Below are 26857 nucleotides of genomic sequence, written 5' to 3' on the forward strand. Positions count from 1 at the left end.
GCTTGCCTGGAGACAGGGGGTTGAACCAAGGTTGAAAGTTTATATAAACAAGGCATATGGATTATGTTCCTTGATCCAGTCAACGAGGAACATGGAAATGTGGACCCCGTATGCCCATTCATATTGCAAAGGAAAGAAAACCATATAGACAAATAGACGATCATGCATTTTTTGAGTGTGCGATATCTCAAGAACATCATAGGCGAAGATGGGATATGCGATAACGACCAAACCATCTCTATCGTATTTGAAAGCAATATGTATTCCACCCGCTTACTATCTAAATGTTCTAAAATGGATATGCCCAGCGCCCAACGCTATGCTAAGATGCAAAATATCAAAAAATATGGGTATCGTAACACGTAACGCAACGCTGCAAATGACAACAAAATATCGCAAGCTCCTCATCTTCTCGCAGGTAGCGATAACATCCCATCTGGAGGCGCTTCAACCCCCCTGCCATCCTTCTCAGCCAACAACGCCTTGACCCTTTCAACTCTACTGACGGCTTTCTCCAAACGATCCAACCGCCCCATCTTCTCTCTATCCCTACGTTCCAGCGTCTCGATACGCTCTTCCAGTTTCGCTCTTGCCCGCCGCTCCTCAGCAACCATCTCGTTCGCCTGGCTAAAAAGCTGCACGCTCAGCTCCTCAATCTCCGTGTCTACCGTCTGTATGCGCGCCTCAGCTTTTGCACGAAGAGCCCGCTCACGTTCGAGCTCGTTAATCAGTGCGTGGTCATCTTTCGGCGGAGGCGGCGGAGGCATGGCTCCTGTGTTCGCCGGAGAAGGGAAGCGATTTGTGATGAAGGAGAAGCGCGAAGCCCTTGTCGAGTTTGCGGTGGTGGGACGCGGGGGATCGGCATCGATGGAGGGGCGCGGTGGACCGCCGTTAAAGGTCTTGTCGGATTGCGAGGTTTGCGAACGCAGTGGGCTGGGAGCGCGCTGGCTGTCTTTCAGAACGCGTATTTGGTCCTCGTAGTCCGCACATCTATCGACTGGATGCCTGTTAGTCTATATATGTAGACTTGTAGGTAGTGCCTGCTCTGCACATCCTTAGGCACGTACCAGCTGCAGTGGCCTTCTCCTTTAGCCGTTCCATCTGCGCTTCCAGTTCCTCTATCTTTCGCCTTGCTTCTTCGAGCTCCTTCGTATTCAAGCTATAGCCGCATGACGGACAGTTGTGCGTGTGGGTACCGTTTACAGTGTCTTTGGCAGGCTGTGGCGACGCGGGCGGGGAGACTTCGAGGGCTGCTGCCATGATACCAGGCGCGCGAACTAGGAATTAGGTTTGGCGGTGTTTTTGGTTGACAGCTTCGCGGCAGGTGGACAGAATATAAGGAGAGAGTGGGGTATGTCCTGTCGCGTGGTTGTAGCAAAGGACCCTTGTGGTTTCAGCGTCAGCGTGATCATCGAACCCCTGTCATCCATGGCCCATGCAGGGTCCTCCCCGCGCTAAAGCCATTTACGGTCTGGGTGGCTTGGCCCGTGGGGAATACCCCAGGCGTCATACGCACTTTAATCGAGCTACGAGAGAATGCCCAGAACTTACCATTCGTAAAGAGGGTCATCATTATGTGTTCTGTTTCTCTGTATTTGATCTCTTCCATTTCGAAAAAAAATCTCGTTCTCGATTCGATCTAAATTTGAACATATTAACCATACAACCGGAGGCTAAATTTAGATGAAGCTTCTTAAGCGCCAAACTTCTAAGCAAACTTAACGAAACCATTCATCTTCACAGTTAGCCGCTGATTATTTCTATATCTCATGCCTTGACCTACCGAGATAGCCTCAAACTATACGTTACGCGAGTGTAGCCTTGTGCACTTCTTCTCGTTCCTGAAGCTTTGTCAGATGTCTTGCTGGATGAGCCTCCCCGGTCTTTGAAACCTGCCAGAAGATCATGCTAAACACACCCTTACCCGTATTCTTCTGAATTCAAACTATGCGCCAAACTATGTAAGATCAAACACTATAAATGCCGCAGCTTCGTGTGCCAGGCAGATTTGTTAATTCTCTTAATCTCAATCTTGAGTCTTCCCATGCTAGTAATGATACTGTTTGCTTCACATTGTTTCAAGAGCTCGTAAATCCTGACATAAACGGTAAATTTGGCTTCTTTGAAACATCTAGCTCAGTGATGATTCTACCACACACTGGTCAAGGTCTGTGGAAGTGAGGTGATCAAACACCATGCTCGAATATACAGTCGCAATCAAGTCTTCTTTCGTGAAGGACATAGAACTCATATACTGATCTGATCGACATATTCTAAGCATAGAATAATAGCAAAAGAGCCGTCGCATGAATAATGACTTGGCCATCGTCTGGAATTTATGTTCATCATGAGATAAGTATTGACTGAGCTTACACAGCATACTTGATACGTCAAGAGGCGACCCAGTTTTGGACAAAAACAATATGTCGCAATTAATTACCTTGATACGGGCATTCAAGCTAAGTGTTGTTTAACTACGATCATGGTAGATACGATCTGCTACGTGTATGCTGGGGTTTTCATCAATGCACACCCCATGTGAAATCGTTCTTGTTGTCTCATCTTCCTAGGCTGTTCGGTATCTTTCAATATATATTTATCACTATCGCGGTTATTATGGTTTTCCGACGGCGTTCGCTCGCGCGTTGGCTTGCTACCAATTGTAAACGGCTTGCTAATATTGAACATAGGGAGGCTATTGCTATAAGGTCCATTATCCGGGTTGCTAACTAGGAAGGAGGAAGGTAGTATGCGATCGAGCATGGGGTCAATTGGTTTTCGCATTGGTGGTAAAGATGCGATGAGTACACCAACTGAGAGCTCACATGCTGGTCATATGGTCATATTGTTGCCCTCCCAAGTTGGATCGCGCGTCTTTTCCAAAGCGGACATTTCAATCGTCTTAACTATTGAGAATGCTATCGCACTATTCATGAGTTAGATCTTTTGATTCTATGAATGATACCTGCAGACTCACATCGAACACAAACAGAAGACAACACGAAGTCCCCATTTCGCGCGTTTGCGTAGCTGGATGGTCGGTAGATATATAATCAGTGCAGCAATATAAACCATGTCAGTGACGCAATTCGAGACACCCTAGTGCAGTATTGGTGAGGCAGAATCAATATGATAAGTACTTTCGTCGAACCTGGGCATATGTTAGGATCCAGGATCTGACGACCTTGGCTGTGGAGGCATGCTCTGTATCTGATTCCTGTCGCTATAACGCTCAGTATCTAGAATACATATCAGTGAAATTCCACGTCAATGAATAACGACAGAGAACTAATCGCTGCAATGGTAGTGAGACAATGGCTCAGACTGAGTTTACGACGACTTTTGATGGTATAGCTGATTTTCCATGCGAGCACTATAGTGCTCAGCACGCACAAAATGGTTTTTGGGACTAGTATGTTCGGAGCTCGGTCTGGCCAGTGCTTTTTCTGTGATTCTGGCATAATAGGTAGCTATGATAGATACGTCGTTGCGTCAAGAGGATAAATTCAACATCACATCGCACTATGGAAAATTGTTCGGCACAATGTAGCGTATAGCGCCCTTCAAGACGCTGGGAACTCTCCAGGAACGCTTGCTGGATAGGTGCAACCCATTGAAATCCATGTATCAATGACTCGCAGTGTAGGATTGTACCAACACTCCAACCCATTTGGCATCCATTTCCCCCCTCCCGCACCTAGCTAGCGTGCGGCTCAGCAGACCGATTACCTTCCGTTTCCCGCTCTCGCGCCTTCCCGCTGATCAAATTTCATTAATATCGGGCCTTCGCGATGTGTTGGTCGATGTTTGCTGCCTAGTCTCCACGCAGTCTACATCTCGGTTACTGTGGCACAGAGCAAATATCTTGATGTAGATATACTACTCGACTATCCTTGCAGTATTCATTAAGCACCAGAACGCATAGCAAACCATGTAATCTAAGTATTACTAGGCTATATACTCCCCTTATCATACCTTATGTCTATCTCTTTACAAATTTCGAATAGGACGGAGTCTGTATTCTCCTGGTAAGTATGGTAAGAACTGTCATTGGACAAAATTAAGACCATGAAATCCAGCTTAGCAAGTAGAAATTGACGGCCACAACACGAAAGCAACGGGAAGGACGAAATTTACTGGCGAGCTAGATCTGCATTACCTCCGCAATGTACACAGAAGCTCGGGGAATGCGGTGTTGGCTTAATCTCTTGGCAGCTACACCGACCCTCTTCAGTGTCGTTCCATTCTTGACTGATTGGTTTTTTGTAGCTCTGATCGATGCCTTTTTTTTTTGGAAAAAAAGGGTGTTCGCTTTTATGTTTTCTTGTTCTGTTAACAGCCGAGCGCTACATAGACGAGCGCAGGTTCATTTGCTGCGCGGAAGTTATCATCCGGATGCACTTACAGTTCGAAGTACTAGCTGGTTTTCAATGAGGAATTACCTACTAACCTGTGCGCTCATTTCTTTGACCAAAACGCTTCCTTGTTATCGCAGAAAAACCACAAGAACCTAGACAACTAAGGAGGTGACCAAACCGGACAATTTTAAATAGCTATCTGCCTCTTTTAACCAATTTAATTACTTACCTTTTTGTATCGTTGTTTTGCTGTTTTGGGCGCACTCAATCGGGAGTGGGTACATGGGCCACATGATTCCTTACTCGAAACGAACTTCTTCGTATCCAGGGAAATTACTGCGAATCCTTCCGCTTGCGACATGTGACAGTCTGGGGTCGCTGCATACGCAATCGGCGAATCATCGTGATACAGAGTCAGGTGTGGAGTTCGCCAAGACCCGTTGTCCCGCCCCATTCATCTCCTCATCGCGCATTCCGTACTAAAGATCTTCGTTCGTCTCGAACAGGAACTGCTAACCATGGAAAAATATGAAAGAGGAAAATATGGCCGATATGAGCTGAAACAATGGCGTTGAGGGATTGACGGTATGATTGCAGCCCAGCTGTGAACCCTCAAGCCCTGCAATGACTTTGCCGCAATATGGATAAGTAAGTCGGCCAGGTCGTACCATCTGAATCTCTCAGGTCGCGCCACAATATGCGACTGCGCTCAACTGCAGCGAGGAGTTTACGTGTAGAAAATGCCATAATAAATTTCAATTGTTGACATGCATATCTAAAATTCGAGACTTGTTTAGTACCTACATCGAAACATACAGTCTTACAAACAAGTGATGGAATACTGGTTGAATGGTGTGGCATAGGCAAACTATGGTATCGAAGCTGGCTTATAACCCAACTTTCCTATCATGATAGTATTGGGTGCTCTTGCTCTCGATATCGCGATTGATCCACATGTTTCATCCAAGGAGAAAAACAGGCGTGCTACCAAGGAGGCGTTGAGCTAGTCAAGGATCGGCTGGCCCCAATAGCCATTCTTCAACCAGATCTCGGGGGAGATATGCATATAGGAACGTGTTGCCACGCGCTAAGACCCACATAGCTAATTTACAAACCCCATCTACCACGTGCTCGGTGACTTAGCACTACCGATGCTAATCAGGTTGGCAAACCGACTCATGTTCCGATACCAAATTTATGCACGCACATATACCGACATGAGACTAGAGATTGCGAAGGATGCCCGTAAAGAGTTAAAGAACCTTTACGAATCCGCTTCTTGAGACCTTGTCAATTCCTCCATGACTCTTCGCAGGTCTTTCCCTGAAGGTACAATTGAGACCATCTAGGAAAGATGCGTTCTTTCAAGATCATAACAGCCGCTGCTCTGCTAGGGCTTTCGACCGCCCGAGAGACCTACGACTACGTTATCGTTGGAGGCGGCATTTCTGGCTTAGTTGTTGCGAACCGCCTTTCCGAAAATACGAAGAGTGAGATTAAGATATTCAGATACTTGAATCGAACTGATTTTGTGAAATTTAGAGACGGTCCTACTGATAGAAGCCGGCGGTGCAGACGATAATCCAAATATTCGCGTTCCCCGTGGCGCCAGTTATGCACTGAATGAGTCTCTTTTTTGGCCCGACTATCTGTCCCAACCTGAACCATTTCTTGGGAACAATTCATGGAAGGCGCGCGTAGCGCATGTTCTCGGCGGGGGCTCTATTGTCAATGGGATGATGTATGACCGTGGGTCTGCTGCCGACTATGATGCTTGGGAGGCATTGGGTAACAAGGGTTGGGGTTGGAAAGGGTTGTTACCATTCTTCAAGAAAGGAACGGAATTCATTCCCCCGCCGGCAGAGACAATCAAGAATTTCGGGATTACTTGGGATCCCGAAGCGTAAGCCCCCATATCTTATTTGAACTTGAACTACTTCTAATTCGGCTAATACCAGTTACGGAACCGGCCCATTGAAACTTGGAATTTCGGACACACAGTACACCGATATCCTCGATTACTTCAAGGCGTTTGAAGGTACTGGTGGCGCACACAAGGCTGTCGATGCCAACAACGGGGAGGCCTACGGTACTTCATGGTACCCAAACACGATGAACCCGAAACTTGGCGAAAGATCGCATGCTCGAAACTCCTACTATGAACCTGTCATGAGCCGTACGAACTTGAAGGTTGTGCTGGAAACTACTGCGACTGAGCTAGAGTTCTATGACGGCGACAAGCTCGAAGCAAAGGGCGTCAAAACCATCGAAACAAAGACAGGCGCATCTAAAACCTATTACGCAAGAAAGGAGGTTATATTGGCCGCTGGTGCAATCAATACGCCCAAATTTCTTCAAGCAAGTGGCATTGGACCAAAGTCTGTTCTGCAAGCTGCCGGAATCCCTGTGCGGCTTGAACACGATGGTGTTGGTGCAAACTTCCAAGACCATCCTTACACCAGTCTTGCATTCAACATCACCAACATCAGCAAACCAAACGGGAGATCTTTGGACACGGACCCAGCATACAATGCTTCCGCCTGGAAACAATACTTTACAAAGCAAACTGGGCCCATTACGCTAGCTCGTGGCAACGCGCTAGCCATGGTACCGCTCCCTATTGTCGACCCCGAGAACTACAACAGTATCGCGGACAGGGTACTAGGACTGAATGATGATGCTTATCTACCCGCCATGTATAAGAACAGTAAAAGGTTACTCAATGGCGTCAAGGCACAGCGCAAGGTTCTTGCAGATCTCTTCCGAAACAACAAAGCTGCCGTCGTAGAGTTCCCTATTCCAGATGCCGGCGCATTCGTGCTTGTTGGCTTGGAGAAGCCAGTATCACGCGGCAGTATCACGATCAACCCTAAGAACCCACAAGGGCCGCCGCAGGTCTTTTGGAACACGCTCAGCAATCCGATTGACAAGACTCTGTTTGGTTCGTCTATTCGCTACCTCCGCAAGGTTTGGGCGGGCCCAGAACTAGCAAAGTACAGGCCAGTTGAAACGTCCCCTGGCGCACAGTACAAGACTGACGATGAGATCGTTGATAACTTGGTCGGTCAAAACGCCATCCTACCTTCACTGGCACATCCTTCTTGCAGTTGCCCGATGATGCCGGAAGATATGGGTGGCTGCGTTTCGGATGAACTCGCCTTTTACGGAGTCAAGCATTTGTCTATTGTCGACGCATCCATCATGCCTCTGATTCCCTCGCAGCATATTCAAGCGACTGTGTATGCTGTCGCTGAGAAGGCTGCCGACATCATCATAAACAGGGGCTAAGGTGATGATGTAGTTGGTTTTCTGGGCATTCGTTGTACACATATATATAAAGAGCCAGCTTAGTATACAGATAACTGTATAAGCAACAGGCTCCCAATAAAGGTTTATTATCTGTAGGCATGATCGTATTCCACATGGTGGTTTGGCCTGCTCGCACTGATTTGGTTGATGCTTCTCATCCAAAAGCCATGTGATGGTGTTTTTTAGTAAGAACGTGTAAGGGCCGATCTGGGGAAAGAGCCCAAAGCAGTAGGTGCGCTAGCCTAGTGCGTGACGTCCTGGTAACTCAACTTCCACTCACTCTCCCGGTGACCTTCACGCTAACCTTCATTCTTATCTCTATTGCTCTGCTTACGTGCATGCAGTCAGCCCGCTTCAAACATCAGCGTCGTTGGTTGTCGCCTTCATATTTATCTATTACGACATTCGGATGGCGTCCCACCTTTCGCTGCAGTTTCCCCAACGGTGGAAGGTGGTTTTTTTCGGCGTTTTCGGCTTGGATGCTCTCACAAATCTTAGGGCTTATGATGCTCATTCCAACAAATGTTTCATGAAGCGATCAAGACATATTGATTATTCCAAGCATACTTGATAATATCAGAAATTAGCCGTGAGCTAGGGTGGTTCCGCTTCTAGAATTCCACTTTTCTCCACGTATGGGAGATGAGGTGGAGGCTCCGTGCACCTTTACTCACTTTCGGGCTGTTGACGCGATATTAATTAATTGCAGAGATTTAGGATCGGCCCTGTACATGCATCCGTCAGCATCGCATCCTTTCCGATTCGAGTGAGCTCATCTGCATTCGACGATGAAAGCAGCCAACCAGTACGAAGAACAAAATGAGTAGTTGACTTTCACGATGCAAACAACGCATTGATCAGAGAATACGTCTCATTAACAATATTAGCGAAAGGTATGCGCTAACTTTGGTATATCGCAAGACTAATAATCACCAACGTCACGACCCTTGCAACAGGCATAATGACAAACACACAATTAACCATGACTGCATCTAAGATGAGGTCCTGACCTGCTCGACGCGGACGTGGTCCTCCTTCTCGAAGCCGGTAGTTCCTCCGTGCTGCATGATTTCCTCCTCAACCTTGCCCAGATCAACGTGGGCGACCTCAGCCTCGTCACCATCGAAGATCTTGGCGACCTCCTCGAGAGTGGGTCCGCGGGTCTCGACGTAGAAAACGGTAACGAAGACGAGTTCGAGGAAGATCCAGCACTGGTTAAAATTAGTAATTGTTCTAAAGAAGTTTCTGTAATAGATCAACTTACAGCATAGATGGTGTAGAACTTCCAGGTGGGGTGAAGGTACTGGAAACCATAGGGGTTGACGTATTGGTTGATGGTGAGAGCAACTTGGATGAAAAAGTTCATGATCATGAGACCCTTGGCACGAATCTTGAATGGCAAGATTTCGACAGTGTAGGCAACGAGCAGACCAGACCAAGCTAGAGCGTAGGCAACAGAGAAGATCCAGATCATGGCAATGACGGCTTGACCAGCAGCCTTGCTCTTGGTAGCCTCTTGCTGCGATGAAGCGATGGTCCAGACAATGAAGGTAACGCACATGGCTGCGGTGGCAGAGATGAAAAGCGGGCGGCGACCGACGCGGTCAACAAGCAGAGCGCAAGAAACGGAGACGATGAGTGAAAGGATGGTAAGACCACCGTTGATACCAAGCTGGGTGTCAGAATCCTTGATGCCGATAGAATCGTAGACATCGGTAGCGTAGTAGGACACAAGGCCGTTGCCGGACCACTGGGAGAAAAGACCGAGAGATGCAAGGAGCATGAGCCTGTACCTGTTACCCTTGGTCTTGAAGAAGTCGAGGTAGCTGGAGCTCTTCTGGTATTGGAACTCGAGGCGAAGAGTCTCCTTGATCTCAGCATATTCGAACTGTACAGTCGCGTTGTCAACATCACCGTTGGCGTGGTACTTGGCGAGGATGTTAAGGGCCTCCTCGTTCCTCTCCTTGGAAATCAACCAACGTGGAGACTCGGGAATGAACCAGATGGCAGCCAGCTGGATGACAGAGGGGGCAGCCTGGGAAAGAGCCGGGATACGCCAGCACCAGTCGTTGTTGATGCGCTTGGTACCGAAGGTCAACCAGGTGCAGATGATGGCACCAACGTTCCACAAGCAGTTGTAGACAGCAGTAACACGAGCACGGTGCTGAGGGTGGCAAAGCTCGGTAAGGAGGAGAGGCGAAGAAAGCTGGGCTAGGGAGTTACCGAAACCCATAAGGAAGCGTCCACCCATGAAGTAGTCGAGGTTCTGGGCAGCACCCTGGATAGCGGCCGCAGCAATCATGATGACACATCCAATGGTGATGCATGATCGACGTCCAAAACGATCGGCAATGAAGGGAGCAATGGGCAGCGAGGCGATGGAACCGATGGCGTAGAGGGCAGTAAGAAGACCAAGAGTGTCACCCTTGGGGTCATTGAAGTAGTCGGTCCAGATTGGGAGAATACGCAGGTTGTTCAACATGGAGCTAGAAATGGTCAGTGCATTGCTGATGGAAACGCCAACGGCATGTGCTTACCCATCGTAACCCGTGGTCGCAGAAGCGATACAGATGAAGAAGGCGTAGAAGTAGAGCTTGCGAAGTCCAGGATCCGACCTCCAGTTGACCCTCTTGAGATGAGGAGCTTCGGCCTGAGCAGCCTCAACGTCGGCCTTGCTCTTGGCCACGGCGCCAATCTTTGGCGTAAACTTTTGGGCGAAACCCATGATGTCCACTACACCTCGTCCGAAGATTGTTGGTAGAACGGAAGCAACGAAGGAACAAGGGCAGGTTTGGTTTGAGACGCACAACCAAACACGGTCCTGTACAGCAGGGAATATAAGCTGTTGACTTGTCGGGGTGGGCTGATTGCAGCTGAACCTAGAAAAGAAGGATATGGTCGGTGGACCATATATATGTCTGCTGGTCGGGGAGCGACCATCGCGTGTGGGACCCAGGCCTGAGAACTACGGCGGTCTAGCGGACCGGGTAAATGCGTCTGCGTCTAGAGAGTCGTGTGGTACTTTCACGGATGAAGCGCCGTATGGGGTAGAGTGGGCGGCAAATCGACCAAAGCGGTGGCCGCCAGGGTGCCACGGCCAGGCCATGGGAGCAGCCTCGGCATGCGGGACGAGCAGCCGTCAAGGAAACCAAGCAACAGACGAGGCTGGTCTTGTTGCGTCTTGTCTAGCCATAGTATTTGTTGGCTTCTGGCCAAGTTGGTTTGGCAGACGCGGCTGCATAGCATGACACCAAGGCCCGTAGGCCAAGGCCCGTGAGCCCGGCGTACCTGGCGAAGCTCATGAACAAGCATTGAACGGCCTTACTTCCGGCGCAGCTTTGGCATGACAATTCCGCCAACCTTCTCGAAGGCGGTGATCAGCTGTGAGAAAGGCGCAGGCTACGGTTGAATAGATTAACCTGCCTCTAGCCCCTTACTCTAAGCTCGACTTCTCCAGCGACTGGGAACGTGGGCCTGGCAGGAATTTCCCCAGGGCTGCCCCACTGGGATTAGAGGGAGGCATACAATGCACACAGAGCCGAGGTCAAGGAGCGTTAATTGGCGGTAAGGAAAGCAAGGCGGCCCGTGTAGTGGGCTGCTCGGAGCACGTGACACGCATACGAGCGCCAACGGCGAGGAACCGTCATTCATGGGTCGCGAACCCGTCCATCGGGCCGCCCTGCTTGCAAGTACTCTAAACAACTATCTATGCGACCCCGCGGCCCCTCCACACCTTGCCTTCAAGCACTCCGCTTATCTTTCGCACCATCAGCGCCTCGCACCGTCCCCAGAATTCTTTCCCCATGGGCACGTCTTTAGTCGTTATGGATACCTGGGGAAGTCTCACGACATGCCTTGCCATGCCACATGTCTACTTATCTCCCTCCACCCCCATTCCAACAACCATGTCTCTTGATAGTGCATTCTGCACTCTCCGAATCCTTGATTAGCGTTCTTCCACTAATTGTTTCCCAAATACCCTGCACGCGGGAGACCTCGCTTATGCCTGGGCGCATTCTGGGCAGTACCGCCAACGGGTGGCTGGCATCTTTCTCCATGACAGCTCTCCATGACCCAACGCCCGTGCGGCCATCAGGCAAATGGTATCAAGGCGTTCCGCCGTGCCACTTCATACCGGTTGAATGGCAGCAAATATTGCGTGTGTTGCCCACAGCTCAATCTGGCCCCGAATGAACTCTCAGCCCCGTCAATGGATCCTCTGGCCGCTGTGCCCTTCCCTCAAAAATCTTGCCCAGAATCCACATACGGTGCGGCTGATGCGGCAGTTGCTTATGCATTGCTTGTCTTGCTCGTATCCAGAATGTGGAATGAGTAGTCTTGGCTGGTGTACATGTCCTATCGCATACCTTGTCCTCCCACCATATCGCCAATCTCAGCCTTTCGATTGGCACCCTCGACCATCGAGTAATCAATTCTGACTGCACCCACACCTAGCTGCATCCGATGCGCTGTTGGTGTGCTGGAGGAGGCCTGATAATTTCGCGCCGTGGCTTGCCTTTGTCTTGGAGACCCATCAGCATCACGAGGTGCACATGTACCGTGTCCGGTTCCCCAAGCAAAATTGCGGCCAGAGAATAACGAGTATCCACAGCGGCCCTCCGTGATCCACAAAAACAAGTCTCCACGTTTTCACGCCGAAATGCCTTAGCTACTACCAAGCTTGGAAAATTCGTTGTGGAGTGAGCGTTCGTGCTCTCACCATCCCTACCATACGCAACTAGTCATCGAGGTACCTGCGCCCCAGACCTCTTGATCGGTGGTTTTAACACAGCCAATGAACAATGATGCGACGTTGGACATAAGATTCCTGAAGCTCCAACCAAGGTCTTGTCCCGCATGCCCGCGTCTAAGCTTCGCAAGGGCTACGCCACGAGAAAGCACATTATCCTGGAGCCCCGCCACCGGGGTATTAGGCTAAATTGCTGCAAATCGCGTCATCACCTGACCGAATCGGTGGCTGTTCCAGAAGTACCTCAGCTACTATTTTCCTCAAATAAACAAGAATTGGATGGCGAATTTTTTTATAGATCTACGTGTGATCGCTCGTGGCGCCACGGTCAACGCAGCACCACGCCCCCAGTCATGAGTCCAGCGGCGCAACACCAGTTCTACTATTGAAACTTTACCCCCATTTTCCGATGATCACGCGAAACGGGACAGTGTTGCGTCAAATATTTAACATTTGATAGGTTTCTCCGCAAATATGGTTGACTTTCCAGATTAGGCTGACCTGGAAACTCCCCATTCTTAACTTTCACAAGCATGTGCATTTTTTGTTGTCTATTGAACAACCTCTGGATTTCCATTACCATCGTAAGACTACGAAATAGCTACTTCGAGAGGTTAGACTTGCTTTTCCCTACCTATGCCTGAAGAGGCACAGATACGTGTACGTTGGCCATCTTTTCCCCTCATTTCACGCATGCACAGGGACGATCAGACCAAGCAATGTGCCGTACGAACCGAATACATGCCTTCACATGGCGATCCTCCTGGCACAACAGAGTAAAATCGTCATTATCCTAAAAGAGGCTTTGTCGGATCCTGTCATAGGTGTAAAGCAGTCGCGATTAGTAACATGCAATCGTCAGCCAAGACATGCCTTACGTTTAGTACGATTTGCCATCACCTGGTAGCTGGTGGCTAGGGCGCCACAATGTTGTGATGTACTCGCCACTGACATGTGAGCGTCTGTACCAAAGCGACTGGAAATGTGTCTTAGATCATATCCGGTTGCACGGAAGTGGGACGAAGTACTAATACCACACTCGAAAATTTTAATATCGTGTGCTTGTGAGATGGCTATGATGGCTCCTAGGAAACTTCATCCTACTCGTGCCTTGATCTAGCACTAGTGGTGGTCATGAGTTTATTTTTACAGCGTACGACAGGAAAGCCTCTCTATTCGGCCAACATTCGCAAACTAACCATCTCTCATCTCTACAACATATGCTAATACTCCCTTAAATACTGGAGATGTTGTAGAGCTGCTGACAGCAATCATGCCGTCGATATTTGAGAATAGAACAGACTCACATCACTTACCTTTCTGCATGGTAAGATACCGGTTCACAATGACAAAGTACTTCATAGCCCGGTTCCAACAAAGATACTCGAGTAATTTACTACCTCGCCGACAGAATCCTCGACCTTGCTTCCATCCCACCGCCACTTGCCATCTAGACACTATAGGTTCCTTGACGCCCAAAAGTCTCATATTTTCGAAGCGTGGTGTCCTAAAGTATTACCGAAATGGCGAGTGGTGCTGGTCAGCTCAGATCCTTGACTACTTGCTACTATGTCATGCCCTAACCTTTTCGACACGCTCGCGGCATTTCGGTCCACCGTCATCCCGTCAAGCACAGTCCTTAGTATCTCCATTTGTACCACCCACGGTATGGAGAATATAGTAGCCCCATAGCTGCTTTCTAAACCACATGCAAGGTGAGCTCGGTGCGTGGATATCTGAGTATCTCAAGATACTATTGTTCCTGTTCGGTATCAACGTGTACCGTGGTGCAAAGCGCATGTTGGAGCTAATTCATTCGTCTTTACCGGGCGAGAGGGTTTTGGATGATATGCGTCAAGGGCTGATTGATGTACGAAATGGTTCTGGAATGGTGCAGTGGGGATGGATAAATAATCGGTCTCGATTTTGATCTGGCTATTTCGACCAAAATGAGCAGTTTGGGACTAGTAAGAGAGGTCGGGATCGGCTGATTCTGAGTGGAGAGGGAGTTGGGGCCCTGATGGGAAAGATGAGGCAGCAGATTTCTGCTCGTAGTTCTTGCGGAAGGGTATTTACCCAAGAGTTTGAAATATCAAAGTATGGCATGCGGCCGATGCAGGTGTTTTTTGCGTTAGTCAAGGGGCCTTAGGGAAAAAATGTATCTTTGACGGATTTGCAATCTATTCGTAGCCTCCAAAACAAGTTGTTGTCCCTCTTTTTCCATGCATGCTTTTCGAAGCTGCGGTGAACTCCCGTTCAGAATATGAAGGCTTGGTGACGAACCTTCTTTTGAGCGCACACCCAGCAAACTTGAGGCGGACAGACTGCTATAGCAAACGCATATGAGACCCGATCCATAGATTGACATGCCACCAGAGTCGCTGCTAACTTTGACACCCAGTTGTCGCCCGTCCGAACGACGAATATGCCCTTTGGAACATCAAGTAACTCGTTCCAAGTGTCCACCACTGTGATATCTTGATTAGGGACCGAGCTCAGTTTATGTTAACATAGACCTTGACCTTGGAGCCTATATACTGGGAGAAATGGCTTTTCTTCTTCTTCTATTCGTATATCATCATCGATATTCATCGTATCATCCTCATATGCCATTCTGTCATCGTATATTAACCAATCAATCAGATGCGAGGGATCTACGTCAGCGACCCACTCGCCTTTGTCTTGGACAGAGATGATAGACTCTAGGAAGTATATCTGGCTATCATATGCTCCTCGTGCTCCATCGAAGTGAGGGACATGGTAATCAGTGAATGACAGAGGCATCGACGTATTTTCGAATGATTGAGATGCAGTGCCATCGAAACTACGATAGGAGTCAATTTTCCAACTTCCGGGGTCAATTTCTCGCATTATGGGTTCTTGTGGAGGTAAGAAAAAGTTGAGTCCTGGTTTGCCGATGTTTCCAAGAATTCTCTGGAATTGGGGAGTTTGTCGTGGCGATAGAGTTTCGTATGGATTTTGGATCAACTGAAATCTTAGCAAAACCTTGCGATCATAGGAAATAACTCACAGCGTTGGAGACAAAGATAGAGTCTGCATACGAAAAGGCTATAACGTTATGGAGTACCTGAGGATCAATATCGTGGATACCAGTTTCCATGTACGATATCATCGAGACTACATCTTCATGTTGAAGAAATTCCACTGCATCTTTCTGAGCCCAATGTGTTGCTTTCAACGGGCGTCTAAGAACGCCGGAATGAACGGTTGCATTAGGAAGAGTGGCATAGACTGAGACTGCAGCAGTGATGGCACATAGTACCGGTTGCATACCGTATTCGATGGAAAGACAAGCGTTAACCAACCCTTTCAAAAGTATATCAGGGTGAACAAGTCCATGATCCAAGCACCAATTCCAATCTTCGACCTTAGGTATGGCGTTGAAGAGATTCTTATTGCCGGGAACAAACCGAGCAAACAGGTTTGTTGTCCCTGAGTCATCAAAAACAGGACGATAAATATACTCCCCAGGATCATGGGCAGTGACGATGTGCAGACCATCTTCCCAACACCTGAAATTCATGAGAGCATCCAGGGTACTAGTCTCGGTGTCTGGAACAAAGAAACCACGAGTATCTGCAGGTAACCATCTGTGATGAGGTGCAACGCCAGTCCCTCCCTGAAACTCAGGTACTAACGCTGTCATCATCATATATTTTGAGTGCAGCGAGTAAGAGTTACTTCTGTTAGGTTCTGAGAGCTCTTGCCGTATGATAAAGGCGTCTGGGGATGTGTTATCGTCGCTGAAACATCTTGCTGCATATCGAAAATATACAATCGCGGATTCGGTATCCTTGAATGCTGAAAAGAGTGTTTTTGGGTCTGCCAAAGAGAATAACGGCTTCGATCGCTTGACAGCAGTTTCAGTGCCGAAAAAAATAGGTGAGATCTTCTACGACCTAGCTGTATCAGTTTATGTTTTAGGTCCTGATCTCCAGTATCACGTGTCGTGTAAGCAGTAGCACCTTCTGCGAGGAATTTGAGAACTTGCATATTTTTGCCATTCAGACGTGTAGTATGCTCTGAATGCTGAAGAAGAGATACAAACAGCTGAGCAAGTTCTCCGCTAGGAGTTCCTTCAGATTCCCATTGTTCGACCAAAGTCCCGAATACTACAAGATTGAACTGCGGCCATGTCAATCTTGCGTTAGTTTCTAGGCCCCTTGTAACATCGACCGGTCGTCCGTAGTGGCGCAAATGAGATAGCGATAGGGACCAGCGTACACCGCCCTTTCTATTCGATGAAATCGGTCGTCTCGATACACCCAGGGATAGTATTCCCTCCTCAGCAACGCATGCGTCTTCCATCTTAATATCAACGGGTTCAGAGTTATATATACTCATATCCGGATAAAGATGCCAAGCCGATAGGCCTAAGAGCGCGGCACCGTTCTGAACTGCCTAAGGCTGACCCGACACAAGCTTGTTCATAGTTTCAACTGCTATCTTCCAAGTCTCGATGACGCTTGAAAAGACGGCCGAGCCACCAGCCATGGGCAGTTCAAGATTCTTGAGTATCAAGTCCAGTTGCTTTTGTTTTCGACGAAAGATGTCATCGGCTGTTCGTAGCCATGCTCTAGCACTGGCATCCAGGGCAGCAAGCTGAGGCCGAGATATGTCTTGTCCGACTGCCGCTGCGAGTGCGAACGGAACTGGTTCGCCTTTATCAACCTGGCGGGCAATACTTTTCTTCCTCTCCGAGACCAGCTCGACCCATATAGCGACAGCTTCCTGGGCCGTCCATACACGAGCGAGAAGACAAGCTAGGAGGTGAATATGTAGAGCGCTTGTCGAAGATGTAGCAGCGGCCCAGATCGAGGTCCCATCTATTCACGTGTATTCCCCGAAGAGTGTTCCTGCAAAAGGCTCTGATGTTTCCTTTGCGACTTTTGCGATTTCCGATGCTCTTTTGCCGTATGCTTCTAACAATGCAGGGGCTGAAGGGCAGATGCCGTCGAAAAGAGCGCCAAGTTGTCTCGCCAGCACATGGCTTGAGCCAAATTCCGCGTTCTCTTTGCGTCTTTTAGAAAGTACATTCCCGAGCGCTTGGTATTCTTTCGGTGCTTCGCATTTGATCAGAGTAAAATCGAAGTTGATGTTTGCCGCCGCGACTGTTACTTCGTTTGTTGCAGACGCTAGTGCAGCTTGGAGTCGACCAATGGCCATTTGAATGATTTGAATATATACCGTAGGTAGAGGATATTGTGGGATACCATGAATGAGACAATGGTTGGGAAGAGCCGACTTATAGCCGTGTATTGCACTGCCCCAGGATGCATTCAGCTCGCTTGCACCCTGCTGCCTTGTTGCCTCGTCGCCACGCATCACCCCCGCATTGGACCATAGACACAGCCTTTCCAAGTGTTATGTCGACGCATGCTGCGTACGCTGAGATAAAGTGTATCTAACCACTAATACTATGCGATAAGCTCGTAGTCTTGTGTATGTCTTTTAGCACGGTAGGTGGCGCGCATAGTCGCGCGCGTAGTCTTTTGACTCGCCCCTTGCAGCGTAGGTTAGATAGCCCGCTCTCTATATACGGCATAAACACTATATAGATAGTCTTAGAGAGAACGACAATCTGTGACCGTAGCTAGGGCGATGATTTATAGGCTATTCTTATTATTAATATTAAACACTACCTCTATAGCCGCTCTACAGCCGCTGTTTCTACTTTGTTGCCCATCTCGACGAGACTAATATCGCTTCCAGTACGGTAGTTTTCTGCAGAGCGATAATGATCCACCCGGACACGGGGCGTACTACCAATTGTAAGAACTGTAGCCGCGGAGATTTTACTAAACTTGCCACTACCGCTGGTTGCACTCTTGGAATTACGAGTACCCACGCTGGAGCCTACCTTCTGAAGGAGACAGCCTATGGACACCATAAGACTTCCCAGACCAGATATGCTGAACACAGGTCGCATTTTGAGAAGGCAGCATGCAATGAGAGCGACGTTGGTTTCAACGACAGTCCAGAAAAGACCATGCGAGGTTATGCCAATGATGTCGTAGGTGGGCATACCCATGATGTACTGCTGATTGAGGGCAGCAGAGGGTGTGTTCTGCTTGATGCAGATGACCATACGAACAACTGCAGAAGTAACAGCGAATCCTCCAAGTAGGAACACACCACACAACTGGATCTTGCGGATAGTAGGGATTTGTAGACGCCAGATCTGTTCGAACCGTAGTTAGCAACAAGTCTTCTTTTGACTACCGCTCATCGAAACTCACCCAAGGAAGTGGGAGAAGTAGGATGCATAGATCCAAAAAGGCATCAAAGACTGTGAACGCGATAGTCGCTTCAAATCCAAAAGGACAATTCTCGGTAATGCTTGCCAGAGAACCCCAGTTGGCAGCGAAGTTCAGGCGGCAGTCGAAGATGAACCCAAGGAAGAAGGCGATTGTGAAAGCGACAGTGAGAATAACGAAGACCAGAGAAGTCCACTGAAAGCTAGGCCATGTAAATATGCGACGGTAGAGAAAGAGGAAAGCGAGTTTTGTAAGACCAATAGCCAACGGCTGCATAATGAAGATCATGTACACACACTACTATAATTTTAGTTTAGCAAACACATCGGAAAGAAACAAGGGCACTCACCTTCTCTAAAATTACCAGTTCTGGTGTAGTGCTGTTGATCCAGCCCTCAACATTGCTAGGGTCATTATGACCGCCAATGATTCCCTTAGCCGCACCTGAAATGATGATAAGCTAAAAAACCAGCTTGTTCCTATTTGAGTTGCGTTTTACCATAGATCATAACGGTAGAAATACCAATAGTTGGGAGAAGAGCCAGGAGACAAAACAAGTCGTCGAGATACTTGCTGAAACGCGCATCTCTAGACCCGTTCGCTTGACGTCCTGCCACACCCAGTCGAAGGGCGACGACAACAACAGTCGCAGCTGTGAGGGCAATACCAGTGGCCAAGCACGAAGTAACGTTGATGTATCCGTAACCCATTTTGCTAGTGATTCAGCGACCTGGAGACGGTAGTGTGAAATGACTGTGGTGACACTAACAAGTGGTATTTACTTGGGTTATGTATCACATGGCATTCACAGCTGTGGAAGACTGGGTTCAGCCTGCATTTCAGCCCATATGTCAGCCCGCACACATACTAGACACTCTAGGGCACACCCTCCGAACTTTGGTTGAGAGACCTAGTTGAGGCCTATTTGCTTCCAGGTCCATGGGCGCACGCAAGGCTGCCTGCTGCAGGCAAAATTGACGTGCATAAGCCCAAAAGCTGGGGAAAGTCAATTAATGACATCTAAGAGGTCGCCCACACATCGGTCTAGAACCGAAAACTGATGCTAGTCTAAGGAAGAGGGTTGATCCTCGATCGCAACAGACTGGAGCCAGACTCAGCTCGACCCATGGTATTGGCACGTCACACTATTCTCGGGCACGGCCGCAAACTCTAATTATACCCCATCTCGTTAACTCTTGTTCCGTGCACGATGTACACATAACGCTGGCCATCGTGAGTATTTGATTTGCAGATTTGCTGCAACGTCTTCCAGTCGCTACCTCTCACCATTTTCTATTACCATGTTTGCTCGATATAAACTCCTATCAGCAAGCGACAGTGTTTCGGAACACAGCCCGGATTCCGACTCGACACGCAGACGATTCTACCGAACGATAGCACTAACAGTGCTTACAATCGCTAATGTCTGTTTACTAGGCTTGTCGATGGCTATCTGGCGCACCATGCCTACCAGCCTTGCTACGCCCAACGCCCCCGATGCACAACCCAGTGGACTTGCTAGAGTAGAGTCGCTTCCCATTGAGTTCATTCCTTTCTATTGGAACACGCCATGGGGTGCGCCTAACGCGTCGGAAGCTGATCGGCTATGGGACAACATTAACACTGCACACGGTCATATCGCAGTGGACCATGAGTTCGCAGCCGAAAACCACGTGAGTTAGCCCGAACCCCTTTTCCGGAAACCATGATAGTGTGGGTCAAGGCTTGATGATTAATCCATTCAAAAGTGGCCTCCGTCTATGGACATACCCGGAAAGCCTGGTAAAGGACTGTATCTCCTACAGGCCTACCATCAGCTGCACTGCCTCGTACGTTACTTATCTGACTTTAGGCTTTTCCTTCTATCAGTATACTTCTCTAAACACTCTATCACAGCGTATTGTTCGCGCCGCATATTTGACTCTAAAGCGCCAAGAGCTCCCTATCTTCCCTTCGGATCATGTCTTGCATTGCTTTGACGCCCTCCGCCAGCACGTCATGTGCCACGCAGATAACACTCCACTCTATGGTCACGGCCATGGAATAGCTGGTGACGGACAGCTACACCAATGCCGGGATTGGAACGCGCTTAGGGATTATGCAACAAAAAACACGGCGTGCTTTCGCGACGGCACGCCTGGTATGAGCTTTGAAGATCGGTTTGGCGTATGTGATGACGGAACAGATGGCCTAGAGGAGCGTGTACCAGTACCGAGAGTCTTATAATCATCGTCTTGGTCTTCAAGAAATATATTCTTTCGTACAGTTTCAAGATGCGCAAAACTACATCAAGCTCCGTGTTGTTACGATCATGATCCCATTGCGACATTTGCCACTGCATGTGAGTTCTGTCCACGCACGTTGTGGCGTTGTCCAGATCCCGCTAGCTGAAAAACCCTCAATTGTTGTGTTATATAAAGTTAACACGGGAAACATAATACTGTACGTCACAGGAAGATGTCTTGAGAAGCCGTTGCATCAGTGCGGTGAAATCAATCTACGTCTCTACAGGTTTTTCACAATTCGAATGCCGTTACTTACTACCCCATTGTGTTGTCAACATGGCCAAGTCCGGACTCGAATAGCCAGTCACGATGTATACACCTAGTGGTCAACCAGCTAGACGTTAGTGCATATCGCGGAGGCGTTTGTAGTTCTCCTATGTATCAGATTATGTAAATGTCTCATGATCCGGGAGAAAAATACGTTTGCTGGAGAGAGTGTTCTAGCCGACAGCGGATTGAAAAACTTGGGTGCGGCTGATCGAGTCTAGAATCACCACATGGTTCCCCGAAGCTAGTGGATACTAGCTGCGCTATCATTTATGATTCGCTGCATGCGTGTTAAAACTTTCAAAAAATTGTCCGCGCAACTAGTGCGAACCCTCAATTATGCGAGCGCTTTTTGGTTCTGAGTGCCTTTGTATCTATACCTGCTAAAGGATAGTTAGTCTGTACTAGAGTTCGGAAGCCTCACAAGTTTGATATCTTTGGCATAGAGCTCTTGTAACTATGGCGTTTCGGAATGCGGGCCGGATATGGTTAATTCGCGTTAAGTCAACTATTCACAGGGGAGTCGACAGCAAAAAGATCGAAACACACTCTACTACAGACTTTTTTCAAGGGGTATAAAGTGTCAGCAGATTCCAATCACTTCTACTTCGTTTCCATCAGCGTCTTATATTTGGTTATCGTGGCCATTAAGGTCCTCTCTCTCTTCGTATTGCAAACTGTTGAATCACTTCGAATTTTCACAATGCAGTTCACTACTCCACTCTTTCTTCTTGTTGCTGGCGTAGCCGCCTCCCCTATTTTAATCAACGTTGGGGGTCTCAGCGTCGGTGTTTCTTCTTCTAGTGGTCTCGTTAGCTTGAATTCTGCAACAACCAAGTCTTCTGATGTTGCTACTTCTACTAAAACAACGACTACCACTGCAACTACAGTCCCGACTATGCCTTCGTCTTTCTCAGCCCCGGTCCAAGGGAAAGGCATCCTCACTCTTGACAACTTGCCCGCTATGCCACCCGTCATTGACAAGAGTCTTTCTGGTGTTCTTGGCGTTGTTTATGGCCTTCGTATGTCTACTCTCTAGCTCACTCCTATATCACTATTCTTCAAGCTGCTGATATATCCTTTTAGTTTCTGGAGTTTGCAGCGCTGATTTCAAGTGCACTATCACCGTTGCAGGATCTATCCAGTCTCTACTTGTAGATGGCGACAAGTACGCGATGAGTAGCTCTGTATCAGCGTGGTGCGATCAGGGTCGGTGCTACGGCTCTGGCGATATCCCTCTTACTGCTACCGCTCCATTCATCATCACTTGTGACCACTTGACTGGAGGCACCACCAGTGCATGCTCGGCCACTATTTCAGGAGCTGCTTCCGCTATCTTCACTAACGGCAAGCAAATAGGTAAGTAAACCCGACGTGGCTGTTCTCAAAACGCCGCTAATAAACCTTAGAACTCTGGGGATGGGTTACACCCTCTGGCTACTGCAAGGATGGTATTTGCGTTGCTTCTATTAGCGCGTTTGGTGACCCAATGTACTAAGTGAACTTGAAAGGAGAGTAATTCAGTTTTCATACTAAGCAGTTATTATCGCGCGAGCTAAGTTAGTATTATATATACTCTGTACTTAATTCTTTCTATTTCTATATTGTATAAACATGTTAATCCTCTTTCACTAGTTGCATTCATGACATACGATTGATTACATAAGACTCTGCAGCAATGCACGTGCTAACCGTCAGGACTTGGCGTCGCATGGCATTGCATAGCCTCAATCCACGACGACGTTATGAACGCCACGACGCCATGAGCCAAATGTGGAGCCAGCGCCGTCTGATACGAGGAACGAAGTCTTGGATGATGTTTGGGATATGTCCCGCCCAGACCCGACACTTGACATGAAGCCTCCTACACTACACCCGCTGTTGAACCCCATATAGCGCTACCACTCGTTGCATCGTGTGTACTGCTTGCTGTCGTATTACAGTGCCCATCCTCTCGTTACCTTGACATCGCATCGTCAAACAACAAACATATAAACATGTTTGGAAAAGCACCACTTCTCATCCTCGCGGCGGCGGCAGGCATCCAGGCCGACTTTATGGTGTACACCGAGCCGCCAATCCCCACATCCGCGATACCCTCATTTCCAAACCCATCGGACGTACGTACCATCCGCTGCATCAATCCTGCATCCCGCTAATAACCATTCCAGGCTGCCAGTTGGACTACTTCCGTCTTCCTCAACGCACGACTCGCTTACGCGTCTTTCACAAGGTCCCTCGGCGAGCCCTATCAATCCTCCCTCACGTCTGCGCGCTCGGAAATCGACGCCTTTGTCTCAACTGCCTCCAATTATAGCATCCCTCCTGAAGTCACCATAGCCGACGAGACACCGACATTCTTCTCCAAGCCAGACTGGTACACAGCGCTGCCAAGTCGCGCGAGGGCCTTCAAGGAGCAGCAGGTTAGCGACCAGTTCAGCATCGTACGAAATGTCATTGCGGCGCGGGTTACATCGGCAAGCTCGACGGGTGCGGCGATGCCGACAGCAGTTCCGGGGCAGTGGTTCGGCGCCGAGTTCGGCGTCATGGCTGCAGCGGCCGCGGCAGCATTCTTGTAAATTGGAATGGCTGGAAGTATGACCTGGCATGATTCAAAAATAATGGACAAGATAAATGGGCGTTACGGATAGTCTTGGGTATGGAAAACACGCGGATTCATGTTATGAATCGACTACTCTGGTCAGTAGAAAGTGATCTAATCATCATAAACGCACGAATGAAATGAAACAATGCAATTTGAACAACCATTCTGTATTATTTGCGACTTAATTCTGTTTCACCCTCTCCAGGTCCTTGAGAAACTTGCAAACCCTGTCCATGAAAGACCTCATGTCAACATCAGTAGTCAACTCATGGTCAGCATCCGGCAACACACCACTCTGATCACTCGCCAAATCCTTTGGCATCGCATCCAGCCATTTCTTCAATAGCGCCTCTTTATCCACCGCTGACGGCACCATCTCATCTTTTGCAGACACGACAATCAACATCGGTTTATCGAGTCTACCAAATGACGACTCAATGGCAGAAGCAGGTAGATCAAAAGAAAAGAAATCGTCATCTCCCCCAACAGAAACAAGCGAATGCCAGCGATACGCACTAATCGGCGACGAGAAAATCGGAGGAATAAGATCCAACGGCATAATCTCCATCTCCTTACCCTTTGCAATAAGGTCTTGAGCGTACTGAAGACTAGTATCCAGGAACTCCGGGGGCATGAGTAGACTCGCCGTCTCGCGATCCGAAGTAGGCGCTTGCATAATGTATCCGTCGACTGGAGGTGGTACTGGAAGAGTGTTTGCGTATGTCATGATAGCCTGGCAGCCTGATCATTCCCGGTTAACTTGGTACTTTTTGCTCAAGTCGTTAGGGGGTAGAAGGGAGATGTCATACCAGTTGAACTTCCCATGACCACCACCTTCTCCTTCCTCACACTCTCTCCCTTCAGATACGCCACCAGCGCCGCAAGATCCTCGATGTCGTTTTTTAGACTTGAATATCCGAATCCCGTATAACTACTCCGCATCCGGAACTCGAATACCGAGTACGAGACTGCCTCTGTTTCTGCCAGATTTTCCAGAGTATTGTCTATCTTAAGAACCAATTCTGATGTGTGTGGTCCGTCGGTTAGACCGCCGATATATACCAGCGCACTGGGTGAATTTCTGGCGCCATACTCGTAGGCGCAGGAATGAGGTGTTGGGGAGGTGAAGGGATGGACGCGGACGGTGTAGGGGCTTGGCATTGTGTCTGGGATAGTACAAAAAATTGATCACATTGAAGTAGGGCTTGACATGATCAGATATATTATTTCGGGGAGAGTACTGGAATTGGAATAGGTAAATCCTGTTCGTGTGTGTTCGTTGGGGTGGAGTTGTGCTGCGTATAGAGGGATGTGTGATTGGTTGTGAGATGTAATCGGGGTAGTCCGCCTTACGGTAGTGCGGCGTGGTTAAGGACCCATAACTTTCTAGGCAACTTGAATGGCACTTAGTTACACATGAAAATGCATAAAAATACCTCAGTTATTCCAGCTGTGCCGTTAAACCAATCAAATATCATGATGCAGCCTTTGAGGGGAGGATACTATCAGGACATGTCTTCAATCGCAGTAGTGAGCTCACCCAGTGAAAATATACTTCCCCGAAACAACCGGAAATTCAACAATACTGAACAAGAATCTTCTCATGAATCACAGAGTTGATGAATACGGGATTTGGTAAGCAGATAGTATCCCAACTTTCACATTTTCGGGAAGCGTGAAATGCCCAGAGCAAAGATGGGCGTTCTCTATATCCCTGCTACCAGAAGTTTCACGAACTCTACACATGAATCATACACCCCTAGATTCTCGCAAAGTCAATACAACAAAGTAACTATGATCCAATGCTTCAAGACTAACAAAATCAATATCTTATTCTGCTCAATCACAGGCAAACATCCCAAACTCCCCACTTCCCACCATCCCATCAAGCCTCTTCCAAAAAGCAACTCCTACTCCCTCCATATCCCACTACATCCCGTAACCCCCCTTTCACTCATCAACATCCTCCACAACCTCCACAACTCAACCTATACTCTCTCCTCCAATCAACCCACCACACCCGCCTTTCACCCCTGCCCCCTCCAACTCGGCAAACATGACGTCAGCGGCCCCAATCCCACTTTACCACCACCACCCCAACACGCATTACACATCACGTAGCGATACAATTCCCCGCTCCCTTTCCCTATTCTCATTTCAAAAAAAATAGATTTCCCTTCAAGTATCCAACATACCAACCCTTCATCCCGGCCCTGCCCCGCTGTCCTTACTCCCCCCTCTCTCTCCATCTCTCCCTCTCTCTCTCCATCTCTCCCTCTCTCTCTCTCTCTCTCTCTCTCTCTCTCTACCAACAAAGACAAACAAAGCCAGACAGGAAAAACAAAAAAGGAAGAAGCAAAGGGAGATATAAAACAAAATGGGGATACCCTACTCCCGCCAGATAAACGCCGCCTTCGAACAAGTCACCCCGCTCGTCGCCGCCGGCTTCACCGTGCTTCGCACAACACGCGACATATCCATTTTGTTGGCGATAATCCAGGTTCTAACCGTGCTTTTACTAGCGCTGATACTCGGGGTGCTGGTGGCGATGCTGTATTGTATTAATCCGGATTTGGAGGTACGTATATATATATATGTGTGTGTGTGTATATCGCTTCCTTTTGGGTTGGAGGGGAGCCGGATGAGGAGGTAGAGAAGGCAAAGGGAGGAGGGCTGATAAAGATTAATAGGAAGAACGCAAACGCATTATAACGCCCTGGCTGCGCTATGCCGCGCAGATAAGTATCTGGGGGGTTATGAAATTCGTGGTGGGGATCGTGGTGATGTGGAGTGTGGCTAGTGCGGCGGTGTGGAAGGGGATTGTAGCGAAGCAGTGGGTGGAGGATGTGGAGTATGAGGGGAATGTACGAGCGGAGATGGCGTTGGAGGAGTTGGATGAGGAGAGGGGGGGTGATGAGGTGGGGAAGAAGGGGGGCAAGGGGAAGAAGAAGTGAGGTTAATGTGTAGTACGCTCTGTTTTTTTTTCAGAAAGAAAAAGAGAGATG

General features: G+C 48.4%; 12 protein-coding genes across 12 annotated transcripts; 5 read left to right on the forward strand and 7 right to left on the reverse strand.

Moving 5' to 3' along the window:
- Positions 1 to 404: 404 nt before the first annotated feature.
- COCMIDRAFT_93315 (uncharacterized protein) lies at positions 405 to 1260 on the reverse strand (the record flags this gene model as incomplete). Its single annotated transcript, XM_007689048.1, has 2 exons — positions 405 to 997; positions 1068 to 1260. The coding sequence occupies 2 exons, from the start codon at positions 1258 to 1260 to the stop codon at positions 405 to 407; spliced, it is 786 nt and encodes a 261-aa protein (XP_007687238.1).
- A 3552-nt stretch (positions 1261 to 4812) lies between these two features.
- COCMIDRAFT_93265 (uncharacterized protein) lies at positions 4813 to 5001 on the reverse strand (the record flags this gene model as incomplete). Its single annotated transcript, XM_007689049.1, has 1 exon — positions 4813 to 5001. A coding segment is annotated over one exon (189 nt), but the record flags the coding sequence as incomplete, so codon positions are not given.
- A 711-nt stretch (positions 5002 to 5712) lies between these two features.
- COCMIDRAFT_93273 (GMC oxidoreductase) lies at positions 5713 to 7646 on the forward strand (the record flags this gene model as incomplete). Its single annotated transcript, XM_007689050.1, has 3 exons — positions 5713 to 5848; positions 5901 to 6261; positions 6317 to 7646. The coding sequence occupies 3 exons, from the start codon at positions 5713 to 5715 to the stop codon at positions 7644 to 7646; spliced, it is 1827 nt and encodes a 608-aa protein (XP_007687240.1).
- Positions 7647 to 8659: 1013 nt separating this feature from the next.
- On the reverse strand, positions 8660 to 10392 carry COCMIDRAFT_4633 (uncharacterized protein; the record flags this gene model as incomplete). The annotated part of the gene is made up of 3 exons (XM_007689006.1): positions 8660 to 8878; positions 8932 to 10153; positions 10205 to 10392. 3 exons carry the CDS (start codon positions 10390 to 10392, stop codon positions 8660 to 8662), a joined length of 1629 nt encoding a protein of 542 aa, XP_007687196.1.
- A 4530-nt stretch (positions 10393 to 14922) lies between these two features.
- Positions 14923 to 15961, reverse strand: COCMIDRAFT_4634 (uncharacterized protein; the record flags this gene model as incomplete). Its single annotated transcript, XM_007689007.1, has 2 exons — positions 14923 to 15405; positions 15449 to 15961. The coding sequence occupies 2 exons, from the start codon at positions 15959 to 15961 to the stop codon at positions 14923 to 14925; spliced, it is 996 nt and encodes a 331-aa protein (XP_007687197.1).
- An 878-nt stretch (positions 15962 to 16839) lies between these two features.
- On the reverse strand, positions 16840 to 17604 carry COCMIDRAFT_4635 (uncharacterized protein; the record flags this gene model as incomplete). Its single annotated transcript, XM_007689008.1, has 2 exons — positions 16840 to 17224; positions 17273 to 17604. The coding sequence occupies 2 exons, from the start codon at positions 17602 to 17604 to the stop codon at positions 16840 to 16842; spliced, it is 717 nt and encodes a 238-aa protein (XP_007687198.1).
- Positions 17605 to 18082: 478 nt separating this feature from the next.
- COCMIDRAFT_36086 (uncharacterized protein) lies at positions 18083 to 19405 on the reverse strand (the record flags this gene model as incomplete). Its single annotated transcript, XM_007689023.1, has 4 exons — positions 18083 to 18619; positions 18678 to 18992; positions 19045 to 19139; positions 19195 to 19405. The coding sequence occupies 4 exons, from the start codon at positions 19403 to 19405 to the stop codon at positions 18083 to 18085; spliced, it is 1158 nt and encodes a 385-aa protein (XP_007687213.1).
- Positions 19406 to 19996: 591 nt separating this feature from the next.
- On the forward strand, positions 19997 to 20921 carry COCMIDRAFT_93339 (uncharacterized protein; the record flags this gene model as incomplete). Its single annotated transcript, XM_007689051.1, has 3 exons — positions 19997 to 20368; positions 20444 to 20524; positions 20565 to 20921. The coding sequence occupies 3 exons, from the start codon at positions 19997 to 19999 to the stop codon at positions 20919 to 20921; spliced, it is 810 nt and encodes a 269-aa protein (XP_007687241.1).
- A 1029-nt stretch (positions 20922 to 21950) lies between these two features.
- On the forward strand, positions 21951 to 22745 carry COCMIDRAFT_93296 (uncharacterized protein; the record flags this gene model as incomplete). The annotated part of the gene is made up of 3 exons (XM_007689052.1): positions 21951 to 22269; positions 22334 to 22606; positions 22657 to 22745. 3 exons carry the CDS (start codon positions 21951 to 21953, stop codon positions 22743 to 22745), a joined length of 681 nt encoding a protein of 226 aa, XP_007687242.1.
- Positions 22746 to 23244: 499 nt separating this feature from the next.
- On the forward strand, positions 23245 to 23826 carry COCMIDRAFT_4639 (uncharacterized protein; the record flags this gene model as incomplete). Its single annotated transcript, XM_007689009.1, has 2 exons — positions 23245 to 23367; positions 23419 to 23826. The coding sequence occupies 2 exons, from the start codon at positions 23245 to 23247 to the stop codon at positions 23824 to 23826; spliced, it is 531 nt and encodes a 176-aa protein (XP_007687199.1).
- A 207-nt stretch (positions 23827 to 24033) lies between these two features.
- COCMIDRAFT_93280 (uncharacterized protein) lies at positions 24034 to 25013 on the reverse strand (the record flags this gene model as incomplete). Its single annotated transcript, XM_007689053.1, has 2 exons — positions 24034 to 24593; positions 24662 to 25013. The coding sequence occupies 2 exons, from the start codon at positions 25011 to 25013 to the stop codon at positions 24034 to 24036; spliced, it is 912 nt and encodes a 303-aa protein (XP_007687243.1).
- A 1216-nt stretch (positions 25014 to 26229) lies between these two features.
- On the forward strand, positions 26230 to 26752 carry COCMIDRAFT_45094 (uncharacterized protein; the record flags this gene model as incomplete). The annotated part of the gene is made up of 2 exons (XM_007689034.1): positions 26230 to 26430; positions 26543 to 26752. Coding segments are annotated over 2 exons (411 nt in total), but the record flags the coding sequence as incomplete, so codon positions are not given.
- Positions 26753 to 26857: the final 105 nt, after the last annotated feature.

This window comes from Bipolaris oryzae (genome assembly GCF_000523455.1).
Source record: "Bipolaris oryzae ATCC 44560 unplaced genomic scaffold scaffold_51, whole genome shotgun sequence".
Lineage (NCBI taxonomy): Eukaryota > Fungi > Ascomycota > Dothideomycetes > Pleosporales > Pleosporaceae > Bipolaris > Bipolaris oryzae.